General features: G+C 45.0%; 1 protein-coding gene across 1 annotated transcript; it reads right to left on the minus strand.

Moving 5' to 3' along the window:
- Nucleotides 1-2,883: 2,883 nt before the first annotated feature.
- On the minus strand, nt 2,884-25,014 carry LOC138086075 (cytochrome P450 4F2-like). Its single transcript, XM_068980855.1, has 12 exons — nt 24,792-25,014; nt 22,753-22,897; nt 19,738-19,791; nt 19,518-19,645; nt 17,796-17,917; nt 8,391-8,661; nt 7,340-7,406; nt 7,039-7,168; nt 4,365-4,498; nt 4,205-4,269; nt 3,934-4,016; nt 2,884-3,521 (listed from the first exon to the last, which is right to left on the minus strand). The coding sequence occupies exons 1-12, from the start codon at nt 24,987-24,989 to the stop codon at nt 3,347-3,349; spliced, it is 1,572 nt and encodes a 523-aa protein (XP_068836956.1). The 5' UTR covers nt 24,990-25,014; the 3' UTR covers nt 2,884-3,346.
- Between the last annotated feature and the right edge of the window lie 892 nt (nt 25,015-25,906).

Consider the following 25,906-nt stretch of genomic DNA (forward strand, 5'->3'; position numbering starts at 1 on the left):
ATATTTGGATTGTTTCCCAAATATTCAACTTCTGGCAATTATGGACAGTGTCACTACAAAGAATCATGTACAAGTATCTGTTTTCAATTCTTTTGGGTACATATCTAAGCATGAGATGGCTGGATCATATAATAATTTGAGGTTTAATTTATTGACTATTTTCCACAGTGGCTGCACCATTTTACATTTCCAACACACTGTATAAGGATTTCAATTATCTCACATCTTCACCAAAACTTTTTATTTTCCATTGTTTCATATTCGTGTAATCCTAGTGGGTGTGAAATGGTATTGAAAGGTTGTTGGTGAACGAAAAGATGCCGGGATTCTTGGCATCCGGAAGAGAAGAATTCAATCTGGGGCCAGAAATGAGGCTTGATCACTCAGAGGTTTTGTGTGACAAAGTTTTATTAAAGTATAAAGGAGATAGAGAAATTTTCTGACATAGGTATCAGAATGGGGCAGAAAGAGTACCCCCCTGCTAGTCTTCAGCTGGATGTTATATAGTCACTAGCAGTCTGTTAATGAAAGGAAAGAATGTCTTAAAACTCAGAATGGCACCAAGCCCCTCACCCGTAAGATTTATTTTGGGATAATCTTGGCACCAGATGGGCCATAAAACGATTGACTTGAATCTTATAGAAAGGCAGATTACCATACAAATAGTTCGTTTACATAAATTAGGGGAACAATATCTGAGTATAACATACTGGTTTGTCAAGTAGGTTCTGAGCCATTAGGTGGAACTGACTTGAAGACAGAGTTTGGGGTAAATGCATAATACATTAGCATAGCTTAAGACAAACATTTCCATAAGAAAAGTGCATTGGTTAACTCAAGGTTTGAGAATAGTTACCTTCAGATGAAACCAGGTGTCATTATGGCAACACAGTATTTTAGAAGAAACCTCCTTTTAAATTTGTATAGAGAAGAAAAAAATATCGCTAGTTTGTTTCCTCCTGCCGCTTAAGAGAGATAAAAATGTCTGACACTTGCAGCCTATTTCCTCCGTTTGGAGACCCCTGGCCTTCCTGCCTGTTACCCTCTCAGTATCACATTCAGACATTGATTTGCATTTCAATAATCTCTACGTCAAGGCTGTATATTGTCACCCGGCTTATTTAACTAAAATATGCAGAAGACATCATGAGAAACGCTGGACTGGAAGAAACACAAGCTGGAATCAAGATTGCCAGGAGAAATATCAATAACCTCAGATATGCAGATGACGCCACCCTTATGACAGAAAGTGAAGAAGAACTAAAAAGCCTCCTGATGAAAGTGAAAGAGGAGAGTGAAAAAGTTGGCTTAAAGCTCAACATTCAGAAAATGAAGATCATGGCATCTGGTCCCCTCACTTCATGGGAAATAGATGGAGAAACAGTGGAAACAGTGTCAGACTTTATTTTTGGGAGGCTCCAAAATCACTGCAGATGGTGACTACAGCCATGAAATTAAAAGACGCTTACTCCTTGGAAGAAAAGTTATGATCAACCTAGATAGCATATTCAAAAGCAGAGACATTACTTTGCCGACTAAGGTCCATCTAGTCAAGGCTATGGTTTTTCCAGTAGTCATGTATGGATGTGAGAGTTGGACTGTGAAGAAGGCTGAGCGCTGAAGAATTGATGCTTTTGAACTGTGGTGTTGGAGAAGACTCTTGAGAGTCCCTGGGACTGCAAGGAGATCCAACCACTCCATTCTAAAGGAGATCAGCCCTGGGATTTCTCTGGAAGGAATGATGCTAAAGCTGAAACTCCAGTACTTTGGCCACCTCATGCGAAGAGTTGACTCATTGGAAATGACTTTGATGCTGGGAGGGATTGGGGGCAGGAGAAGGGAACGACAGAAGATGAGATGGCTGGATGGCATCATTGACTCGATGGACATGAATCTGAGTGAACTCCCGGAGTTGGTGATGGACAGGGAGACCTGGCGTGCTGCGATTCATAGGGTCGCAAAGAGTCGGACACGATTGAGTGACTGAACTGAGCTGAGCTGAACTGAACCTCTAATCATGTTGAACATCCTTTCGTGTGCTTGGTAGTCAGTAAAACAGCATTTTTAAAGGGGATTACATGATGTAATTGTAATACATTCAGATGTAAAGCCAAATTTTTACTGGTATAAGGATTACATATACATTTAAAATGTGGCAATATGTGTGAGAGGATATGAACAGTGATTACTTTGATATGCTTGGGCTATGGACATGATGTTTACTTCTTATTTTTTATTCACATTTTCTTCTATGATAAGGTATCATTTAGGGTACAAGATAAACATTTTAAATAAGCTTTCTGAAGGCAAAGAAAAACAAATGTGATTTTCAGCTCAGAATATATTAAATACTTGCTCTTTTTATGTTACAGGGTTTCTTTCTTATTAGTTAGCCATTAAGTCTTCTGTCCCCAACTTGTAGACTCCTGAAAGGGTCTGAGACTAGGACTCTGCCCCAGGATTCCCTGCAGCCTGAGTCGTGGGGCAGGGGGTGCCTAGTCCTGGGACAGCTACTGTCCCAGGTGTTGAAGGAAGTGGTCCCACTCCTGCCACATCCAGCTTCTCTGACTAATGTGAACCTGCTTGATCTCCACTTCCTAGAACAGCAAGACAAAAATGAAATCCTGGGTCATGTCTCTGTGAAGGAAAAAAGTTGTTTTTTCAGTATCTAACTTCACGTCAGCTTCACATTAAAGCCCCTGGCAACTGTGTAATAGATGTAACTATGGGGATTCTTTTTTTACTTTCTGACTCTTCTACTGATAGTTTTCCACCTGTCTCAAAACTTAAATATGACTTGTATGACTTTGAACCATTTTAATTTGAGAAACTGATGCATAAACAAAGGAGGAAATGAACTTTTATTGAGTACTGATGCTTACAAGATATTGAGTCAGTCACTTTGCACATGCTTGTTTATTCAGTCTCCACAACAGTGCAATGACGTGGCTTCTATTATGTAATATAAAATGAGGCTTTGAGAGAGAAACGATTTCCCCCAAACAAAACAGCTAGTAAATGGCAGACTGGGATGGTGACCTTGGTAGTACAATAGCAGGGAGTGAATCTGACCCTGGCTGCATCAAGCTCTGTGGTCAACCTTCCCTAACGAGTAGTCTTACCCTCATGACTCAGGCTGGAGCTCCAGCTACCACATCAGTGTTCCCTCCCACACACATTCCTCCTATCTCCCAAGTTCACAGCCACGCCGGTCCTGTTGAACCTAGAAAGTACCAAGCGCCCCTGCTGGCTCTTGATGAGAGTGACCACATAATTTTTATTCCTGGGAATTTTCAGGGAGGTGGCTAGACTGGGGGAGGATTCCAGGAGAGAAGGGGCTGCTGTGTCATTGCTGGCCTGCGCTCAGAGGCTCCACCCGCAGCCAAAGTCCGCCCTCCGCACGCAGGATCAGCTCTGGCTTCCGGCGAGGCTCCTCACCCGGCAGGACGCGGAAGCGCAGTAGCGTGAGCGCCAGGATCACCTTCATCTCCGTCATGGCAAACGTCTGCCCGATGCAGTTCCTGCGGGCCAGAGTGAGGTCTCTGACTGTGCTGGGAACCTTTATCCAGGCCCCATCGCTCCTAGAATCTAGCTCACAACTCCCACCCCCACCCACGGTGATAGAGAATACGAACGTTGCCTGAGACCCCTACATAGGCTTGACTATCTGAGCCTGACTGAAAACCCAGTCAGGGACACAGACCAGCAGGCAGGGAAACAGGACTCCCAGCACAATGTAGACCCCCTCCTTGGACCCACTATCATTCCCCAAACACTTTCCTATAACTTCCAGGGGAGGGGAGGGAAGGAGAGCCAAAACTCTGACCATCTTCATTTTTCCCACTCCCCTGCCAGAGAGTCATGTCTGGAATCTCAGTCCCAGAACCCCCAACACGCCATCCCATCCCTACCTCAGATGCCCACTACCCTCACCTGGGTCCCACTGAGAAGGGAATAAAAGCCAGAGGTGACCTCCCCTTGATGTTTTCTGGCTCGAAGCGGAAGGGGTCATAGACCTGGGGGCAAGACAAGACAAGGCTATTGGGTGGGATCTCCCAAGGATCTGCTTCCTTGGAGAAGCAGATGTGTGTATAATGGGAGGGAGGTGATGTCTGATTTGCCAACCAGAATTCTGTAGTCTCCCCCGGGCCTCTCAATGGGAATGGACAGGGATGATGGAGGTATGGCGTGGGGGAGGCATCACCTCAGGGTCTGGCCACACAGATGGGTTGTGGTGGGTCCCAACAATATTGATGAGGCAGATAACACCTGTGGAACAAGAGAGGGCAGCAGAACTAGGTCCTCACTGCCTCATTGGCCCCTCTTTCTCACCAGGAAGCTCCTCCCCTAGTCATTGTGAGTACCTTTGGGGATGACCCGGCCATCTGGAAGCAAAGTGTCCTGGGTATAGCGGCGAGAGATGGCCGTGACTGGGGGGTGCAATCGCAGACTCTCCTTGATGCACATGGTCAGGAAGGGCAACTGGGCCAGGTCGTCCCTAAGTAACCCCCAGACAATTATCCAGGGAGCAAAAAGAGACACACCACCAGCCCTCCTGGTGCCCCATAAGATCCTCTCTGCCCAGAACAAAATCACAGATGGATCCAATATCTCCAAACTCATTAAGTCATATACATAAATGATACAGCTTTTTCTTTGTCCCTTGTCCCTCAATTAAATGTTATAAAGATAGAAAGAAAAGCAGTATCACAGAAGAACCAGACAAAATTGAGTCTGATGTTTTCAGAATCTTTTCTGAGCAACATACCCAAAATCCAGCCATAAAAATATTCAAAAACTTGTATAAAAATATATTATTCTTTACATCAAGAACAAAATCAAAAGGTAGATAAGTAAGAAGCAAAAGAAACAGATTCAATTTTTACTCTTATTTATTACTGCACTACAGACATTAGTTAATGCAACTAGATGGGGGCAGGGAGGAGAGAAATATCATTTGAATGTGGGGGTAAATGTGTCATTTTTGGTAGATAGCGATTTTATATTTAGAAAATAAGAGAATTCACTAGAAAACTTCTATACACTTTGAAGACAAGATCCAGTAAGGGGGACTGAGTTTTTTCCCTAATCCTCTTCATTTTGTGTAGTGATTTAAATTCTTAATAAATGGTACAGTTAACTAGTTCAAAATTAGAAAACTACACACTCTTATAGCCCAACACTCATTTCCCCTCCTCACTGTTTCCCTAAGTAACTTTGTTTTATGTATCCTTCCAGGGAGAGTGTATTGCATTTTAAAAGTTATATAGTGTTCATAGCATGCTGTATAATGTACACCCTGGTCTGTATCTTTTTCATGTAACGGTATATCAGTGTCTTCTTGTACAGCTCCTGGACTTGCATCAAGAATAGGGCCTTCTCTTCTGCAGAACTACAAATAATTTCCCATGGCTTCCTCTAGAGCCTTTGTGCCTGTGCATGCTCAGTCACTCAGTCGTGTCCTACTCTTTGCGACCTCATGAACAGTAGCCCGCCAGGTTCCTCTGTCCATGGGATTCTCCAGGCAGGAATACTAGAGTGGGTCACCATTTTCTGCTCCAGGGGATCTTCTCCACCCAGAGACAGAACCCATGTCTCCTGCATCTCTTGCATTGGCAGGTGGATTCTTCACCACTGTGCCACCTGGGAAGCCCTCTGGAGCCTTTAAGATTCATTTATTTTATATTTTATGTCTTTGATTCATGTCGATGTTACGTTCATATAAGACGAGAAAGAGGTTGGATTCATTTTTTCCATCTAGCGCTCCAGTTGTTACAAGAGCTTTTATGAAACAGGCTTTATTTTTCCTATTGATATGACACTCTATATGTAGTGTTACCATGCTCACTGGGCAAGAAATTTATATCCATACATTATTAACTTTCCTATGAGAAATAATAGAAAAGATGGTGATGATATCAAATACCTGGTTTAAATGTAGCAAGAAATGGTAGTGTCTGTATGCCACATGAACATATAGATGTTTCTCCATCCAGGTAGAATATATGACTCACCATAGCAACGAGAGTATTCAAAGGTTAATTTAACAAAATGTGCATATGGTCTCCATGCTAAAATCTCAGACTATAGTTAAACTATATTATTTTAATATCCAAAATTGGTTATCCACTCCACACTCTGGAGTAGTGTGTGTTGATATTATTAATTAATCTACCTTACACAGTCAGTCACATGTACAAATCAAACCCCTCCCTCCCTCCTGCCTCTCACTTCCCTTCTCCCCTACACCCTCTTACTCTCCATCTCTTCATTTTGGCCAGGCTATTTCTTGACCATAGAGCACCTCAAATGCACCTCAAAATATCTACTGCTCATCTTGGAAGATCTAAGTTGAGGACATTTTTTCCAACTTTGATTTTCCTCTCTAAATCAAAACCCCTCCCTGGCCATCTACACTGGAAGTGTTCTGACCTGGGACTATTCCTCACCAGGCTGAGAGGTCCTGGAAGGCAAGACTGGGTCTGGTCCTTCCTGAGTCTCCAAGACACAGAATGGGACTTAGAAGAATTGGAGATATCATAGAACTGAGAAGAGGGAGGCAGTGTACCAGTGTTTGTTGAATGGGGACTGGATGGAGGAAGATGCGGGTATCCCTGGACAAGTGGTGAATGACTTTAGTCCCTAAGGGTTCTATGTGAATCCTGGACTAAATAATATGAGGATAAAAGGGGCAGGAGGTCAGCAAACACTCATGGAGTGAAGATGTGTGAAAACATGTGATTTTTAGAGAGAAAGGTAACAGAGTAGAGGGGAAGTTCACATACTGAATATGTGCTAAGTAGCAACATCTGCCCTCCCACATTGTCACCAGTTATCTCAGAAATCCAAGTTTCTGTCCCCAAAGCCAGAAAACTTTGCCCTGCTATCCATGCTGAGTAACAGATCCAGCTTCTGAGCTTTCCTACTATTCCCACTAAGTAACAACGACAAGATCCACACAAAATTTCCCTTATCCTCAGCCAGGAAACAGAGTCAATGCGAGGGGTTCAGGAGCACACCATGAGGACTTGCACTCACCACTCAATCTCTTTAGACTCACGGTCCCTCAGAAGGTCTTGCACTTCTTGTCGGCAGCGCTCCTGGTATTCTGGGTGCTTTGCAAGGTTGTATAGGACCCAGGAGAGACCACTAGCTGTGGTGTCATGGCCTGAGGAATATCCAGAAAGGTTTGGATCTCTGGGCTACTTCAGCACCAGAGAGTGGACAATACCCTCCCATAGGGAGGATGGGGAGGGGTTGAGTGGTCCAAGGTCCCCTTGGCAACATCCTGGAGTAGAGAGACCCAGCCTTCTAAGTAGTCCCATACTGGGACTCTCACCCTCAAACATGAAGGTGTCAGCTTCAGCCCGGATATCTTCGTCTGATAATCCCTTCCCATCTTCATCCTGGAGAGAAAGCAAAATCCCCAGAATCACACTAGCTCATAGTCCCTGAGCCTAAACTGCAACAACCTCTGAATCTCCATCATATATCCAGAAACCCAAGCCCACTCTGAACTCCTAGACCTCTTATGCCCACTCCAGATGTCTCTATTTCTTTGCCTCCTATGTTGTGCCTGGTGATAGGAATCAATGATCCATTAGTATTTTTATGTTTTGACATGATAAGGGATTTTGGAGAAAAAAAGTTAATGTCCACCTGGGTTGCAGGATCATCAACTAGCAACTTGTTTTGTAAGCTAGAGATTGAGCATTGTCCCCAAAGACATCTGCTCACAGGCTCGGTGATTAAATCCAAAGATCTTTTTATCCTAGAGATAGGGAATGGGTATTAAACCTATAAAATCATAGACTGCTTTCTCACCAAAGATGATTTATTTAAGCTCCAAACAATCTCTCTCTTTTCTTCTCTCCTCTCTCCCTCTCTTTCTCTGTCTTCTTATGCCTATCCATATACCTTTCCCTACCCACTATAGGGAAGAAGGGGCAGAAGTATTAGCTGTCCTGTATGGGTTCCAAATTTCAAAATCTGGAGGTAATTCTGCTGTGATGCCAGCATGGCTGCACGTACAGATAAAAGCATCATGGTGCCCTCAAAGGAATTTGCAAATGGAGAACCAGAGCTAAGTTCTACTCTGACTACTGAAATTAATGCTTTGCTCTGATCCAAGGTTCTGCATACATACAATACACAGAGAGAGAGATTAACTTATCAACTTTGAAATAGACTAAAATCTCAGGCCCTTGACAGTTTTAGCAGTCCCTGCAGACAGTATTCCACACAATCATCTGTAAAACTTTTATCTGACCCATACTTCCCTTCCTCAAGCACCTTCTATGACTCCCCAGTACCCTCTGTATCTTATTTAGGTTCTCTGATCAGATCAAAGTCCATTTTACTTCCTAAACTCAGATCCCAGAGGAACCCACCTTGGTCAACAGAAGCACATCGATGAAGTCCAAAGTCTTGGTCTTCGCCTTGGCCTTGAGGAAATCATCAGTACCCTCACTGGGAAGGGTGTGGCGCCGCTCCTGAATGACTGCATCTGTGAAGTCGTGTACCAGGCGGCAGGCCCTGCGGAAGCGCCACCAGTCTGGGGTGAGGAAGTACAGAGAGTCCATGTGCAAGAAGATCTGCTGGTTCCGCTTTGCCACAAGTGCACTGAGCTCCAAGACGGTGGCAATATATTCACTGGGCTTCCTGAAGGATGAGAGCATGAAGGGAAGCCACCACTTAAAATACAGGAAGCCCAGAAGCTGCGGGCTACCTCCCTTCAGGAAGCTGCAGCTCCAGAAACAGATGGTTCACAGATACAGTGTAGGGATGAGCCAGGAGATGTGACTCTTCAAACTCCTCTCAACCCACATCCCATCTCCGTGAGCTGCCTCCATGTCCCAGGCACCTAGAGCACAGCTTAGACATCAGGCTTCTCTCCTTTCTCACCCTGTTTCTGTTCCCCTCTCCTTCCCCACACTGTCCACTCAGTTCAGACCCTCAACCTTGCCCAGCTGATCAATGGGGATAACAGCTTCCCTACGCTCCTTACTTCCAGTGTCAACACAGTTGAATGGTGTTGTGCCTATCACAGTTGGCCTTGAGTCGTCTGACAAATGATCTCTTGGACATCTTCCAAGCTCAACTTTGACCGTGACCTTCTTGTGCTCAAATATCTTCCTTGGCTCTCTGAAAACCTCAGAATAAAGTTCCTATCCTTTTTGTTTGGTTTCAGAAGGTTTTAAGATATAACCCAGCCCATTCCTCCAAACTTATTTCCAAGGTGTCTCCTCACTATTGCACAAACTTTGCTCATTTTAGCCTGCTAGTTTTTATCAAGGGCTTCCCTGGTGGCTCAGAGGTTAAAGCGTTTGCCTGCAATGCAGGAGACCTAGGTTCAATCCCTGGGTCGGGAAGATCCCCTGGAGAAGGATATGGCAACCCACTCCATTATTCTTGCCTGGAGAATCCCATGGATGGAAGAGCCTGGTGGGCTACAGTCCACGGGGTCGTAAAGAGTCAGAGACGGCTGAGCGACCTCACTTTCCAAGCAATTCTACCTACCTAAAAGGATATCTCTGGAAGTGGGAGGAGGATCCTAAGATGGCGGAGGAATAGGATGGGGAGACCACTTTCTCCCCCACAAATTCATCAAAAGAATATTTGAATGCTGAGTAAATTCCACAAAACAACTTCTGAATCCTGGCAGAGGACATCAGGCACCCAGAAAAGCAGCCCATTGTCTTCGAAAGGAGGCAGGAAAAAGTATATAAAAGATAAAAAGAGAGACAGAAGAGGTAGGGACAGAGGAGATCCATCCCGGGAAAGGAATCTTTAAAAAGAGAGAAGTTTCCAAACACCAGAAAACGCTCTCACTGGCAAGTCTGTGGTGAGCCTTGGAACCTCAGAGGGCAACATAACTGGGGGGAAAAATAAATAAATAAATAATCAAAACCCACAGATACATGCCCAATGGTAACTCCCAGCAAAGAAGCAGCGCAGACGCCCGCATCCACCTCTAGCAAGCAGGGGCTGGGCAGGAAGGCATGGGCTGCATTGCTTAGGGTAAAGACTGGGCCTGAATGCCCCAAGGGCAATCTGAGGGAACTAACTTGAGATAGCAAACGAGACTGTGGGATAGCTATCTCACGAAAAGCCCTAACCTAAGACACCGCCAGGCCCACTCACAGAACAAAGGACTGAGCAGAGCTAGCTGGCTGCAGACCGGGCCATCCCCCGCTGGAGACAGACAGGCAAGGGCAGCCGGAGCCAGAAGGGGGCAATTGTGGCCCCAGAGAGGCGTCATCTACCCAACTGCAAGCAGGCTTCATTGATAACCAAGACTTCTTGGGATTCTGGATGGTTGACATCTGCCGGGAGGGTCACAGCCAGAGATCAGCTCCCCAGAAGAGACACACAGCACACCTGAGAAGGTGTGCCCATTGTACACCAAGAAAACTGAGCAGCAGGGATGGGGGAGGCGATAAGTCACAGCAACCATGCTTGCCAAGCACCTGGTCACCTGACCTGCTCGGACCTGGGAAGGGCACAAAACGCAGGCCCAAACAAGTCCATGCCTTTGTGGAGCACCCGATTACCTGAACCTGAGCAGCTTAGACCGGGGAAGTGCATACAACCCAGGGCCAGCCTCAGACAGTTCCTGGCAGAGCAACCTAGAGCCTCAGCAGTGTAGACAGGGAAAGCACACACGCTGTGAGTGGGGGCAAACCCAGTGTGGCCAGGACACTGTGAGCACATGCCAGTGTTATTTGTTTGCAGTGTTCCTCCCTCCCCACAGCACGACTGAACAAGTGAGCCTTAAAAAGTGTCCACCACCACCCCCTTGTGTCAGGGTGGAAATTAGGCACTGACGAGACCATCAAACAGAAGAAGCTAAATCAAACAGAGGGAACTGCCTTGAAAGTGGAAGGTCCAGTAGATTAAAACCCTGTAGTTAGCACCAACTACATAGGAAGGGGCCTATAGATCCTGAGAAGTATAAGCTGGATCAAGGAACTATCTGAAAATGAACTGACCCCACACTGTCCACAACAACACCAGAGAAAGTCCTAGATATATCTATACTATTATCATTCTTTAAGTTAAAATTTTTTTATTTTTAAGTCCTCTATTACTCTTTTAATTTTCATTTTTATAACCTACTGTTACTTTGCACAAAAAACTCTATTTTTAAAAGCAAACTTCATACATATATATTTTATATTTTTTATGGCTTTGTTTTTTTCTTTAATATTGTATTTTTGAGAATACAACCTCTACTCTAGATTTTTAATCTTTGCTTTTTGGTATTTCTAATCAATTTTGTACCTTTAAGAACCCAATCTTCAGTACCCATTTTGACTTGGGAGCGAGATTACTGGCTTGACTGCTCTCTCCCCCTTTGGACTTTCCTTTTTCTCCACCAGGTCGCCTCTACCTCCTCCCTCCCCCTTCTCTTCTCTACTCAACTTTGAATCTCTTGGTGTGTTCTGGGCTGTGGAGAACACTTAGGGAACTGATTATTGGCTGGATCTATCTCTCACCTTTTGATTCCCCCTTTTATCTCCTGGCCACCTCTGTCTCCTTCCTCCCTCTTCTCTTCTCTTCTCTTCTCTGTGTAACTCCGTGAACATCTCTGAGGGATCCACACTGTGGAGAGCACATAGGGAACTGGCTAGCTCACTGATTACTGGCTAGCTCACTCTCGTCCTATTTGATTCCCCCTCTTCTCCTCCTGGTCACCTCTATCTCTCTCCTCCCTCTTCTCTTCCTCATGTAACTCTGTGAACCTCTCTGGGTGTCCCTCACTGTGGAGAAACTTTTCATCTTTAACTTAGATGTTTGATCATTGGTGCTGTATAGATGGAGAAGTCTTGAGGCTACTGTAAGAATAAGACTGAAAACCAGAGGCAGGAGGCTTAAGTCTGAATCCTGAAAACACCAGAGAACTCCTGACTCCAGGGAACATTACTCAATAGGAGCTCATCACATGCCTCCATACCAACACTGAAACCAAGCACCACCCAAGGGCCAACAAGTTCCAGAGCAAGACATACCACGCAAATTCTCCAGCAACACAGGAACATAGCCCTGAGCCTCAATATACAGGCTGCCCAAAGTCACACCAAACCCATTGACATCTCATAACTCATTACTGGACATTTCATTGCACTCCAGAGAGAAGAAATCCAGCTCCAACCACCAGAACACCGACACAAGCTTCCCTAACCAGGAAACCATGACAAGCCACTGGTCCAACCCCACCCACAGTAAGGAAACTCTACTATAAACAGAACTCCAGAAACTGCCAGAATATGGAAAGGCCACCCTAAAACAGAAATATAAACAAGATGAAAAGGCAGAGAAATACCAGCAGGTAAAGGAACAGTATAAATGCCTACAAAACCAAACAAAAGAGAAAGAGATAGGGAATCTACCTGATAAAGAATTAAGAATAATGATAGTGAAAATGATCCAATATATTGAAAACAAAATGGAGTTACAGATAAATAGAGCAGAGGAAAGGATTGAAAAGATGCAAGAAAGGTTTAACAAGGACATAGAAGAAATAAAAAAGAGTCAATATATAATGAATAATGCAATAAATGAGATCAAAAACAATCTGGAGGGAAACAACAGTAGAATAATGGAAGCAGAAGATAGGATAAGTGAGGTAGAAGATAGAATGGTGGAAATAAATGAAACAGAGAGGAAAAAAGAAAAATGAATTAAAAGAAATGAGGACAGTCTCAGAGACCTCTAGATGTTAAATGCTCAAACATCCAAATCAAAGGAGTCCCAGAGGAAGAAGACAAAAAGAAAGACCATGAGAAAATACTTGAGGAGATAATAGTTGAAAAATTCCCTAAAATGGGGAAGGAAATAGCCACCTAAATCCAAGAAACCCAGAGAGTCCCAAACAGGATAAACCCAAGGTAAAACACCCCAGGGCACATATTAATCAAATTAACAAAGATCAAACACAAAGAACAAATATTAAAAGCAGCAGGGGAAAAACAACAAATAACACACAAGGGGATTCCCATAAGGATAACAGCTGATCTTTCAATAGAAACGCTTCAGGCCAGGAGGGAATGGCAGGACACACTTAAAGTGATGAAAGAAAATAACCTACAGCCCAGATTACTGTACCCAGCAAGGATCTCATTCAAATATGAAGGAGAAATCAAAAGCTTTACAGACAAGCAAAAACTGAGGGAATTCAGCACCACCAAACCAGCTCTCCAACAAATGCTAAAGGATCTTCTCTAGACAGGAAATACAGAAAGGGTGTATATACTCAAACCCAAAACAATAAAGTAAATGGCAACGGGATCATACTTATCAATAATTACCTTAAATGTAAATGGGTTGAATGCCCCAACCAAGAGACAAAGACTGGCTGAATGGATACAAAAACAAGACCCTTGTATATGTTGTCTACAAGAGACCCAGCTCAAAACAAGGGACACATACAGACTGAAAGGGAAGGGCTGGAAAAAGATATCCCATGCAAATAGAGACCAAAAGAAAGCAGGAGTAGCAATACTCTTATCAGATAAAATAGACTTTAAAACAAAATCTGTGAAAAGACAAAAAAGGACACTACCTAATGATCAGAGGATCAATCCAAGAAGTGATATACAATTATAAATATATGTGCACCCAACATAGGAGCACCGCAATATGTAAGACAAATGGTAACAAGTATGAAAGGGGAAATTAACAATAACACAATAATAGTGGGAGACTTTAATACCCCACCCACACCCAGGGATAGATCAACTAAACAGAGAATTAACAAGGAAACACAAACTTTAAATAATACATTAGACCAGTTAGACCTAATTGATATCTATAGGACATTTCACCCCCAAACAGTGAATTTCACCTTTTTCTCAAGTTCACACGAAACCTTCTCCAGGATAGATCACATCCTGGGCCATAAATCTAGCCTCGGTGAATTCCAAAAAACTGAAATCATTTCAAGCATCTTTTCTGACCACAATGCATTAAGATTAGATGTCAATAACAGGAGAAAAACTATTAAAAATTCCAACATATGGAAGCTGAACAACACCCTGCTAATAACCAACAAATAACAGAAGAAATCAAAAAAGAAATCAAAATATGCATAGAAATGAATGAAAATGAAAACACAACAACCCAAAACCTGTGGGACACTGTAAAAGCAGTGCTAAGGGGAAGGTTTATAGCAATACAGGCATACCTCAAGAAACAAGAAAAAAGTCAAATAAATAACCTAACTCTACACCTAAAGCAACTACAAAAGGAAGAAATGAAGAACGCCAGGATTGGAGGGAGGGGCGTTCAGGATGGGGAACACGTGTATACCTGTGGCTGATTCATGTTGATGTATGGCAAAACCAATAGAATATTGTAAAGTAATTAACCTCCAAATAAAATAAATAAATTTATATTTTTAAAAATTAGGACAGAAATAAATGCAAAAGAAACAAAAGAGACCATAGCAAAAATCAACAAACCCAAAAGCTTGTTCTTTGAGAAGATAAATAAAATTGACAAACCATTAGCCAGACTCATCAAGACACAAAGGGAGAAAAATCAAATCAATAAAATTAGAAATTAAAATGGAGAGATCACAACAGACAACACAGAAATACAAAGGATCATAAGAGATTACTATCAGCAACCAGATGCCAATAAAACGGACAACTTGGAAGAAATGGAAAAAATCTTAGAAAACTGAACCAGGAAGAAATAGAAAATTTTAACAGACCCATCACAAGCACAGAAATTGAAACTATAATCAGAAATCTTCCAGGAAACAAAAGCCCAGGACCAGACGGCTTCACAGCTGAATTCTACCAAAAATTAAGGAAGAGCTAACACCTATCCTACTCAAACTCTTCCAGAAAATTGCAGAGGAAGGTAAACTTCCAAACTCATTCTATGAGGCCACCATCACCCTAATACCAAAATCAGACAAAGATGTCACAAAAAAAGAAAACTACAGGCCAATATCACTGATGAACATAGATGCAAAGATCCTTATCAAAATTCTAGCAAACAGAATCCAATAACATATTAAAAAGATCTCCATATTCATTTATTATCAAATATGTAGTTTGTGGGATTGGCTGGAGCAAAATACTATAAATAAACAGAGAACCACTAGCAAAAAAAAAAAAAAATCATATTCATCATGACCAAGTGGCTTTATCCCAGGGATGCAAGGATTCTTCAATATCCTCAAATTAATCAATGTAATATACCAGATTAACAAATTGAAAGATGAAAACCATATGATTATCTCAATAGATGCAGAGAAAACCTTTTCAAAATTCACCATCCATTTATGATAAAAACCCTCCAGAAAGTAGGAATAGAAGGAACACACCTCAACATAATAAAAGCTATATATGACAAACACTCAGCAAACATTATCCTCAATGGTGAAAAATTGAAAGCATGTCCCCTAAAGTCAGGAACAAGACAAGGGTGCCCACTCTCACCACTACTATTCAACATAGTTTTGGAAGTTTTGGCCACAGCAATCAGAGTAGAAAAGGGAATAAAAGGAATCCATATTGGAAAAGAAGTAAAACTCTCACTGTTTGCAGATGACATGATCCTCTACAGGGAAAACCCAAAACACTCTGCCAGAAAATTACTAGAGCTAATCAATGAATATAGTAAAGTTGCAGGATATAAAATCAACACACAGAAATCCCTTGCATTTCTATACACTAATAATGAGAAAAAAGAAAGAGAAATTAAGGAAACAATTCCATTCACCATTGCAATGAAAAGAATAAAATACTTAGGTATATATCTACCTAAATAAACAAAAGATCTATATATAGAAAACTATAAAACACTGATGAAAGAAATCAAAAAGGACACAAATAGATGGGAAAATATACCGTGTTCATGGATTGGAAGAATCAATATAGTGAAACTGAGTATACTACCCAAAGCAATCTATAGATTCAATGCAATCCCTATCAAGCTACCAACGGTATTTTTCACAGAGCTAGAACAAATAATTTCACCATTTGTATGGAAATACAAAAAACCTCGAGTAGCCAAAGCAATCTTGAGAAAGAAGAATGGAACTGGAGGAATCAACCTGCCGGACTTCAGGCTCTACTACAAAGCCACAGTCATCAAGACAGTATGGTGCTGGCACAAAGACAGAAATATAGATCATTGGAACAAAATAGAAAGCCCAGAGATAAGTCAACATACCTATGGAGACGTTATCTTTGACAAAGGAGACAAGAATATACAATGGAGAAAAGACAATCTCTTTAACAAGTGGTGCTGGAAAAACTGGTCAACCCCTTGTAAAAGAATCAAACTAGATCACTTTCTAACACGATACACAAAAATAAACTCAAAATGGATTAAAGATCTAAACATAAGACCAGAAACTATAAAACTCCTAGGGGAGAACAAAGCAAAACACTCTCCCACATAAATCACAGCAGGATCCTTTATGACCCACCTCCCAGAATATTGGAGATAAAAGCAAAAATAAACAAATGGGACCTCATTAAAGTTAAAAACTTCTGCACAACAAAGGAAACTATAAGCAAGGTGAAAATACAGCCTTCAGAATGGGAGAAAATAATAGCAAATGAAGCAACTGACAAAGAATTAATCTCAAAAATATACAAGCAACTCCTATAGCTCAATTCCAGAAAAATAAACAACCCAATCAAAAAATGGGTCAAAGAACTAAACAGACATTTCTCCAAAGAAGACATACAGATGGGTAACAGACATGAAAAGACGCTCAACATCACTCATTATCAGAGAAATGCAAATCAAAACCCCAATGAGGTACCATTTCACGCCAGTCAGAATGGCTGCGATCCAAAAGTCTACAAGCAATAAATGCTGGAGAGGGTGTGGAGAAAAGGGAACCCTCTTACTCTGTTGGTGAGAATGCAAACTAGTACAGCCACTATGGAGAACAGTGTGGAAATTCCTTAAAAACCTGGAAATAGAAACCCACAGCAATCCCGCTGCTGGGCATACACACTGAGGAAACCAGAACTGAAAGAGACATGTGTACCCCAATGTTCATCACAGCACTGTGTATAACAGCCAGGACATTGAAGCAACCTAGAATGTCCATCAGCAGACAAATGGATAAGAAAGCTGTGGTACATATACACAATGGAATATTACTCAGACGTTAAAAAGAATGCATTTGAATCAGTTCTAATGAGGTGGATGAAACTGGAGCCTATTGTACAGAGTGAAGTAAGCCAGAAAGAGAAACACCAATACAGTACAATAACGCAAATACACGTTATTTAGAAAGATGGTAACAATAACCCTGTATGTGAGACAGCAAAAGAGACAAAGATGTATAGAACAGTCTTTTGGACTCTGTGGGAGAGGGCAAGAGTGGGATGAAATGGGAGAATGGCATTGAAACATGTATATTATCATATGTGAAACGAATCGCTAGTCCAGGTTTGATGCATGATACAGGATGCTTGGGCCTGGTACACTGTGATGACCCAGAGGGATGGGATGGGGAGGGAGGTGGGAGGGTGTTCAGAATAAGGAACATATGTACACCCATGGTGGATTCATGTCAATGTATTGCAAAACCAATACAATATTGTAAAGTAATTAGCCTCCAACTAAAATAAATAAATTTATATTTTAAAAAAGAGGTAAAAAAGGATATCTCCTCCTTTCCCTTGCTGTTGTTCAATTTCCAGATCTGACCCACCTCCTCCAGGAAGTCCCTTCTGATTGTCCTAGTCAGTCTCCCCTCCCTCATCTATTCCTTTGGGTCTATGTCTCATGGTCCCAGGCCCTTGGCCAAGACTCACTCTTGGCAATTGCTGTCATAACTGAAGACGCATTTCTGCAAACTGTCCAGGGTCATGAGACTGATGTGTTCAAACATGTCCAGATGGGTGTGGCCTTCTGTGATCAGACGCTGCCACTTGGCCTGGACAGAGAAGGGAACAGTGTTAGGGCTGAAAGCTGGTTTCTCTGAGCCTCTCCTCAGTCTGAACCACTTGGATGGACTCCCCCAGATCCTGCATCCTGGGCCTGGACTCCCCTTTCCAGGAAGAACCAGGCTTGGGTGGGAGTGAAAGTTGTTACTGTTAGGACATTAAGTCTCCATGGCTAGGAGTCAGGAGATCTGGGTTTTTTAAATCCTGGCTCTGCTTCCAACATCTTTGTATCCTGTGGTAACAATGCATAAAGTGGGTACAGAGCAAATGTTAACTTTCTTCCTGCTTATTTTGATAAATTGATTAAGAAAATGTCCCCTATGTTGAAAGAAGTAGTCTTACATGAACCCTGAGTAACCCTGCCCTTTAATGTTGGGTATGCAAAAAAAAAAAAAAAAATTGCAAGACCTCTACATTCTTTAACTTAACCATTTTGCAGAGTTATATTTATAGGCAACAACCTTGAGAGGTGAGGTTATGTCTCCCCATGGACAAATATCAAGCTTCCTCCTAATTCTATAAAATTCAGAGTCCCTAAACCTATACTCCTACCCCCAGTAATACAGCATGCTACATGAACAGGCAGCAATCAAAGTCCACTTGTGGCATCTACATGGGATTTGGTGACATGGAGGAAGAATGCAATCAACTAGAAGCACATGCTGTTTGCTGTGCCAAAAGTAAGAAACTGTCCTTTGTCTCTGACCCAGGATCTCATGTATTCTGGCAGAATCCATGAAACAGTGGCAAGCTCACTTGAAGCTTGTATGTAGGAAAAAATCCCAAACACTTCACAGAAACCTGCCTTCTAGTCCTTCATTTCCCTATGTATATATCCCAAGCCTTTTCAATGTAATTTTTCAGAAGCTTCTATTATGAGATGGAGCCTATTTCACCATCTTTCATTTATGACCTGCTTCTGGACTTGTTTTGGCCAGTAGACCATGCTGAAAATGATGAGATGCTCATCCCAAACCTAGATCCCAAGGGACATTGCAGTTCCTCTCAATCTGATGGAACCCTGCTTCTGTGATGTGAACAAGCCTCAGATACCTTCTAAAGGAAGACAGTCATGAAAGGAAGTCCATTTGCCCCAGGGGAGATCGTCCTAGATCAAATTGCAGTCAGCCGAGCTCTTAATGTGACAGAGCACAGAACTTCAGCTCAGCAAAGCTTCCTATCTGACCCACAGCTGATCACAGATACACGGGCAGCCCCATCCACCTCCACAAGGACTGGCCAACTGACTCACAGTCCTGCTGTCAATACTAAACTCTTATTGTTTCAAAGCTGTTACTCAGGAATAACCACTACACAGTGTGCATCATTATCACCAAATGTGTTCCCAGATTTCAAGGCTTCCCTAGTGGAAATAGAGAAACTAAAACCTACTATGTGCCAGAGACATGGCTTCATATGTCTCGACCCCCTGCAAAGCAGGGATCACAGTGTAGAGCTGAAGAAACTGAGGCTCAGAAAGAAAGAACAATGGACTCAAGCTTCCCAGAAGAGGCAGAATTCCAAAACAATATCTCTGAGTCCCCATCGTCCCCAAGACTCCAGCTGGAACCCTGGGTTCAAGAGACTCACATGCATGATGTCTGCGCTCTTGGTGAAAATCTTCATATAGGGCTTCAGGATGTTGAAGTGGAAGGCAGGTGTCAGCATGCGACGGTGCCTGCTCCACTTGTCACCAGCACTCAGCAGGAGCCCATCCCCTAGCAGAGATAGCCATGGGGAGTGGGCAAAGGAAGACCTTCTCCTGGGTCCCCAGGGTCATCCCCAACCCCCTTTACAAACAGTTACTCACCCAGCCATGGCTTCAGAAAGTCATAGAAGATCACATCCTTGGGTGCAGCAGCAGCTGACATGAAAGAGGACCATCAGGGGCCAGGGAGAGGGGGAGGGGAGGATTTTTTGTGTGGAATAGAGGATCCCAGCCAGGAATCTGCCCTTTCTGAGCCCTCCATAGCAGGAATGGGATCAAGAGCATAGGAAGCCAGAAGCCAGGTAGAGAGATGACAGAAGGCAGGGACCAGACCAGGCTGAAAACCAGAAAAGAGCAAAGCAGAGTCCATAGACACAACTCTGTGTGCTTAGACACACCCCAACATGACACAACATGCCCCAACATTCCCTGACATGGCTCCTACATGGTCCAACAGGTTATGAAGACACAGGCATAACCCAGCACTCTACAAAACATCATTATGGGGACCAAGGACACCTCATCTGCCCCAGTACTGACCTCTCCTGAGACATCTGACATGGCCATATGTGTTAACGTGTCCTGACATGGCCCCAACATGAATGACACAACCTGATATGACCCAACAACTCTGCCATGGACCTGAAGACCATCTGACCTGACCTCATTGTGCCCCAGGCAGGCTCCAGACAGGACTTGAATATACTGATGACCTGAACCATACCTGAACCAGGTGCCCCAAGCATACCGTAAAACCTGCATCAGATGAGGCTCACATAAGGTCTCAGGCATTTCTCAGAGTGACCCTGAATCCCAGACCTCAGACAGACCCCAAATGTGGACCAAACATGACCAGCAGGAGAATCAGACAATCTCAGAGAAGAACCAGTCAGGCCCTAACATGCCTCAGATATCTTTGGCCACAGCTGAGCCTCAGATATGAATCTCTGAGCTCAGGTGTGAACACATATCAGGTTTCATAGCTGTAACCAGAGTTCAGGGAGAAACATAAACCTGACCAGACATGGCCATGCATCCCACATCACACAGACATGCCCTAGGCATGAGTAGACATGTCTGGAGGTCAGGCAGATGAGGGGTCCAGGTGAGAGAGACACGTTGGTATCTCTGCCGCGGCCCCCTCTGCTTGCACCCTGGTCACTCACACACCTGAAAGTAACACTTTGTCTACGGCAACAAGCAAGCTGTGGCCAGGGAGGCATCTACCTGGAGCAAAGAGCACAGGCTTGATGCAGGTGGCGTGGAAGATGCGGATGATCACATTCCAGGAGCCGACCTACTAGCAGTACACATCCCCATAGGTGCTGGTCAGGCCCTGTGTGTACAGGAGACCTTCCTCTTAGTTCCAAATCTGGAGAGGAACAAAAAGGACCCAATTCACAATCTTCTAGGCTGCCAGAGGCAAGGACTGGCAAGGCAGTGATTGACACCTGCACCTGTGGGTCACCTCTAGCAGCTGCTCCTCTGTTCTCAGTCTCTTCCCAGGGTCCCTCCCGCACTTTGTATGAACTGGGGTCTGTTGGGTACAGAATGGGCTTCCAAGTGGTGCTAGTGGTAAAGAACCTACCTGCCAATGCAGGAGATGTAAGAGATAGGGGTTCAATCCCTGGGTCAGGAAGATCCCCTGGAGGAGGGCATGGCACCCCCACACCAGTATTCTTGCCTGGAGAATCCCACAGACAGAGAAGCCCGGTGGGCTACAGTCCATGGGGTCACACAGAGTTGGACATGACTGAAGCGACTCAGCATGCATGCAAGGATACATGCTAGAAAGGGGACTTCCCTGTTTGGACCCCAAACACCATTTTCATCCAACTTCTCTTCCATCCCCATATTCCAGGTGGAGAAACTCTGGCTCTACATAATAATTTGCCGACATTCTCATAGACAGTAATCCTGAGGTGGAAGTCCAAGTCTGTCCAAACACAGAGCTTGAGTTCTTAGCCATTAAACTGCTCTGAATCCCAAAACAATAGCTCAGAGGACCCTGTGCCTCCAAGACCAGGCACTCAGAGGCTTGCGGATGCAGGAACTGGTCCTATGAATCTGGCAAGGGAAATAAAAGGAAATCTTATCATTTTCCTAGAAATGTTGTGAATGAGCTGACTTTTCTGTGGGGACTGAGCTTCTGGGCTTCATCTTAACCAGGATGAGAAGGAAGCCATCACAGATGAACTCGGGACTAAATGATGAAGACAGATGTCTGATGACATTATTTAGTATCTGGAGCCCAGCTAGGCCTGAATATACCCTCAAGGAGAGTGACTTCAAAGTCAATTGATTTTGTGGCAAAGTTCATAGTAGGGTGGTTTTTTTCCCCACTACTAACAATGAAAAATAACTTCAGCAGCCAGAGGCAGCCAGGGTGCTTCCAAGGCTCACCCATCATTCTGGTGTCAGAGCCAAGCTTGCTTGGACTGTCGAAGGGTGGGAGGGGCAGAGGACAAAGGAAGGGAGCCAGGGTGTGGTAGAGTCTCCTCAGGAAGATTCCTGGGGACTGGAGAAGGAGGGCACTGAACTGGAAGTGGTCAAGCCCCAGGATTGGGTCAAAGAAACTGACCCTTCAGAGAGGTAGATGTCATGGAAATAGCAACCCGGATCCTGCACCAGCTAGAAGCCTTTGTTGCTCTCGGACAGGGGATGGGTGGGATGAGGACAGACCTGGAAAGGGGTCTGGGAGGCCATGGTTGCCTATGACATCCCTCTACTCTCTGCTTGAAAAAATTTCTGCTCATCACTCCAGACCCAGTTCCAGAAACTCCACCTCCAGGAAGCCTTCCAGCATGCCCCAGCAGAGAGCCTTGCTTCTTCTCTGCATTGTCACAGACCAACATCTTCCTCTGGCCAGGTCCTGACCTACCACACCAGATATGTGACCTCAAGACTAAGGGTGTCCTTCACCCAGAACACCAGGGTAGGGTAGAGACAGCTTTGGAAGGAGGGAAGAGGCAGTGAGAACGGTATTGGTGAATATTTGAAGGAAAGAGAAAGATGGCTGAGAGAGACGAGGGGAAGTGGAGTGGGGTTGGTAGGGGCCCCATAGAAGCTTGGCAGGAAGGAGCTGGAAGCCCACCACCACAAGCTCTGCATGGGTACCTGAGGCGTTGGCGACAGTCCGGATCATGTCAGGGTGGCAGAAAATGATGATGGGAATGGCAGGGCCAAGGCAGATCCTAAATCCCTGGGGGTACTTGGCTACCAGCTGGGTGAAGTCCCGCATGCCCTTCTCCGTGGGTGGGTACTGCAAGCAAGGTAACAGCCATCACTCTTTTAAAGAAGCCACTGCAGCGGACAGTGTGTGGGATTCTGCACAGATGGAGGGAACTTCTGCTTCCTCCTTCCCTCTGGGAGAGAGAGGGTCCTGGAGCATTTCCAAGTCCCAAGGATATACCCCAGAGCACAGGAAAAGACAGGCTCTCTGCCCACAGGGAGGCTGACCTTGGCTTGAGAAGGCAAGTTTTTCTTGACCTGGGAGTGATTTCAGCCCCAAGGGGTGGCCATAGAAGGAGATGCTCATTGGGGAGAAGGGATGCCCACTGGGGAGGTTTGTGGATAGCAGGGTGGCCTCAGGACTCCTCCCTGGGTTTGTTCTCACTTTATTTCATATTCTGTTCCATCTACATAGCCTCCAGTTCCTGGCATGCTGAAGGGTCTGCAGATCTAGGACCTTCCAGTCCTGATATACTGCAAGGGACAGATGTGAACTCTGTTTATCCATCAGGAGAGCAGCTCTAATCTCTGCTGGCTGGGCTCTGCATCCTGTCTAACTTATGGGCATACCATTTACACAGAAGAAACAGAGGCCATATTCCCCAAAGGGGGTAGAAGAGAGGGTTGTCTTCTGGTGAAACCCTCAGAATCCTCCCCGTCTGGATGCCCCATTCAAGTCTGACAAACACCCCCAGATGCTCCTGGCAAGTGAACATAAGTCACTTTCACCTCTGTGACTTGCTTTCCTCTGACCAAAGGCCAGCTGAGCACTCAAAGCACTTGAGACTGGTCTAGAGAGGAAGAGTCACTTATCTGAGGTCACACAGAAAGAGAGGCTAGAGAAAGGAAGACTGACCAAGACCAGACCCCACTGCCAAGCTGTTAGAGGGGACGGCAGAACTGTAACATTCCTACTTCCCCCAGACTTGGCCGAGACCATTTCAAGACCCAGAATCTCGGGAAATCTTCCCTGCAGGCTTTAGAATCTATGTCCCTTCTGAATGTTGCCATAATAAACAGCAAATTTGCAGTAAGTCCTCCCCCAAATTGTAGTTCTCATCCCAGGAAGGAAAGAAAAATTGCATTCATCTCTTAGCTGGGCTGCTAGGCAGAAGGTGCTGGATACCCATTCATTTGACTTTGACCGAGCGAGGTGATGGAAAGTTCATTACCTAGGTCCTCAAGCATTTATTTTGCATGCCAGCCCTGCACTTGGCAATGTAGTGTCTGCTCACCAGAACTATCATCAAATTGGGAGGTGGTTAATAAGTAACTGGACAATTCACTGTTCAATTATCATGAGAAAGGCCAATGAAAGTTCAAGGTCTGGGGTACAAGGTGGGCAGGTGTGGAGGAGAGGAAGGTCTAAAAAGGCTTCTGAAAGAGGAAATGGTTGACCAACTTTATCCAGATGGGGCAAGGAGACCAGTGGGACCTCTTAGTTGGCGGGGAGTAAGAGAAGAGGGAGGGATACCTGAAAGGGGAGGGGGTGAGTAGCTCTACGCCATAGGTGGGGATGGGGAGGTGATAGCTGTTTCCTGGAAGGAAGCTGTAACCCAGAATGAAAAGACACAGGAAAGTGGCCACATGCAGAGCAGACCCTGGACAACACCCTTGAGGAGGTCTCAAGGCCACCATGCAGACTAGAGAGGCCAAGGGACCAGGTTCTATGCAGCCTGGACTCAGAGGTGCACTAATGTGTGCAAGGCAGGCAGGAAATGGATCCCAAAGCAGGCTAGGGCTGGAAAGGCAGGATGTGGGGAAGGTCTCGACGGCAGAGCAGAGGAATGAGGGAGGGAGGGAAGAGGGGGCTCCCTGGCCTCCCTGGCTTCTCTGATGTCCTAGACCCTAGCCCAAACCCTGAGGCCTATTCATGAAGTCCATCCAACCTGATCCCCCGGATCTGTCCTGCTGCTCACACTCACCTGGCCCATGTGACCCAAGAACCAGTTGCGTTTTGGGGGCTGCGGGAAACATCGGAGGCGGCGAGAGTTGTCATAGAAGGCATAGATCCAGGCCAGGACGCGGGCCAGGAGCCAGGAGGCCCCGAGCAGCAGCAGCAGCAGCCACGGGGAGGCTGCCACTGGCCCAAGCCCCAGCCAGGACAGGCTCAGCTCCAGCATCCTGTGGTCAGATGGGGTGCAGGGTGAGTCCTGAGGATGAAGGAAGAGACAGTGGTGGTGAGCTGTGAGGCAGAGATGGAAAGAGGGAGAGGAGCGAGGGAGTGAGGGGCAGGGATGGAGAGTGATGGGGACGGGCAAGAAGGGGTCAGAGACAGGCAGACGGGCTGGGAGAGGGGAGGGAGAACCAGAAATTCAGAGGAAAGACAGAGAGGCAAAGAGAGAGAGACAGAAAGACATGCACACAGTGTGTGTGTATTCACTTCCCAGGCCAGTTTATTGCCTGGAGCCACTGCCTAGGGCAGTCTTCCCCATCCCTGGTTATGCTCCCCGCACCCCCCCACCTCCTCACCACCTGCCTCTTTTCTCCCAACCTAGCACTTTGTGTCAGGAGTGGCTTGCTGCCACACGGATTCCTGTCCAACCCCCCCCACCCCCCCGCCCCAGAAGGCCTCTCTCCCTGGCTTGACCTCTGATCTAGCGGAGGCTGGGCTTGGTGGCCCAGTCAGCCAATCCCCACAGCCTCTTTACCACCCCCACCCCACTCCTGGCAGCTGCCCAGATAGACTTTGGAGGAAGAAGGACTATACTGAGAGAGGTCTGCAAATCAGCTCAGAGTGCCATAGTGTGAAAATTGGATCTGCAGGACTCAGTACCTCCCATGATAACAAGTTGGGGGGCGGGAAAGGGTGACTCTGAATCTCAAGTTTACAGCCGCCCCTGCCCTTCCAAGCTCAGGGTGAAGCAGGCAAAAGCATAAAGGTTCAGGTGCCAGGTGAGCAGGGGAAACATCTCCTGGACTCTTTGTGGGCCAGAAGGACATGATGCACAGATGGGCTTCCCTGGTGGCTGAGATGGTAAAGAATCTGCCCATAATGAGGGAGACCTGGGTTCAATCCCTGGGTCGGGACAATCTCCTG

The sequence above is a fragment of the Capricornis sumatraensis genome, chromosome 9 (genome assembly GCF_032405125.1).
Source record: "Capricornis sumatraensis isolate serow.1 chromosome 9, serow.2, whole genome shotgun sequence".
Classification (NCBI taxonomy): Eukaryota; Metazoa; Chordata; class Mammalia; order Artiodactyla; family Bovidae; genus Capricornis; species Capricornis sumatraensis.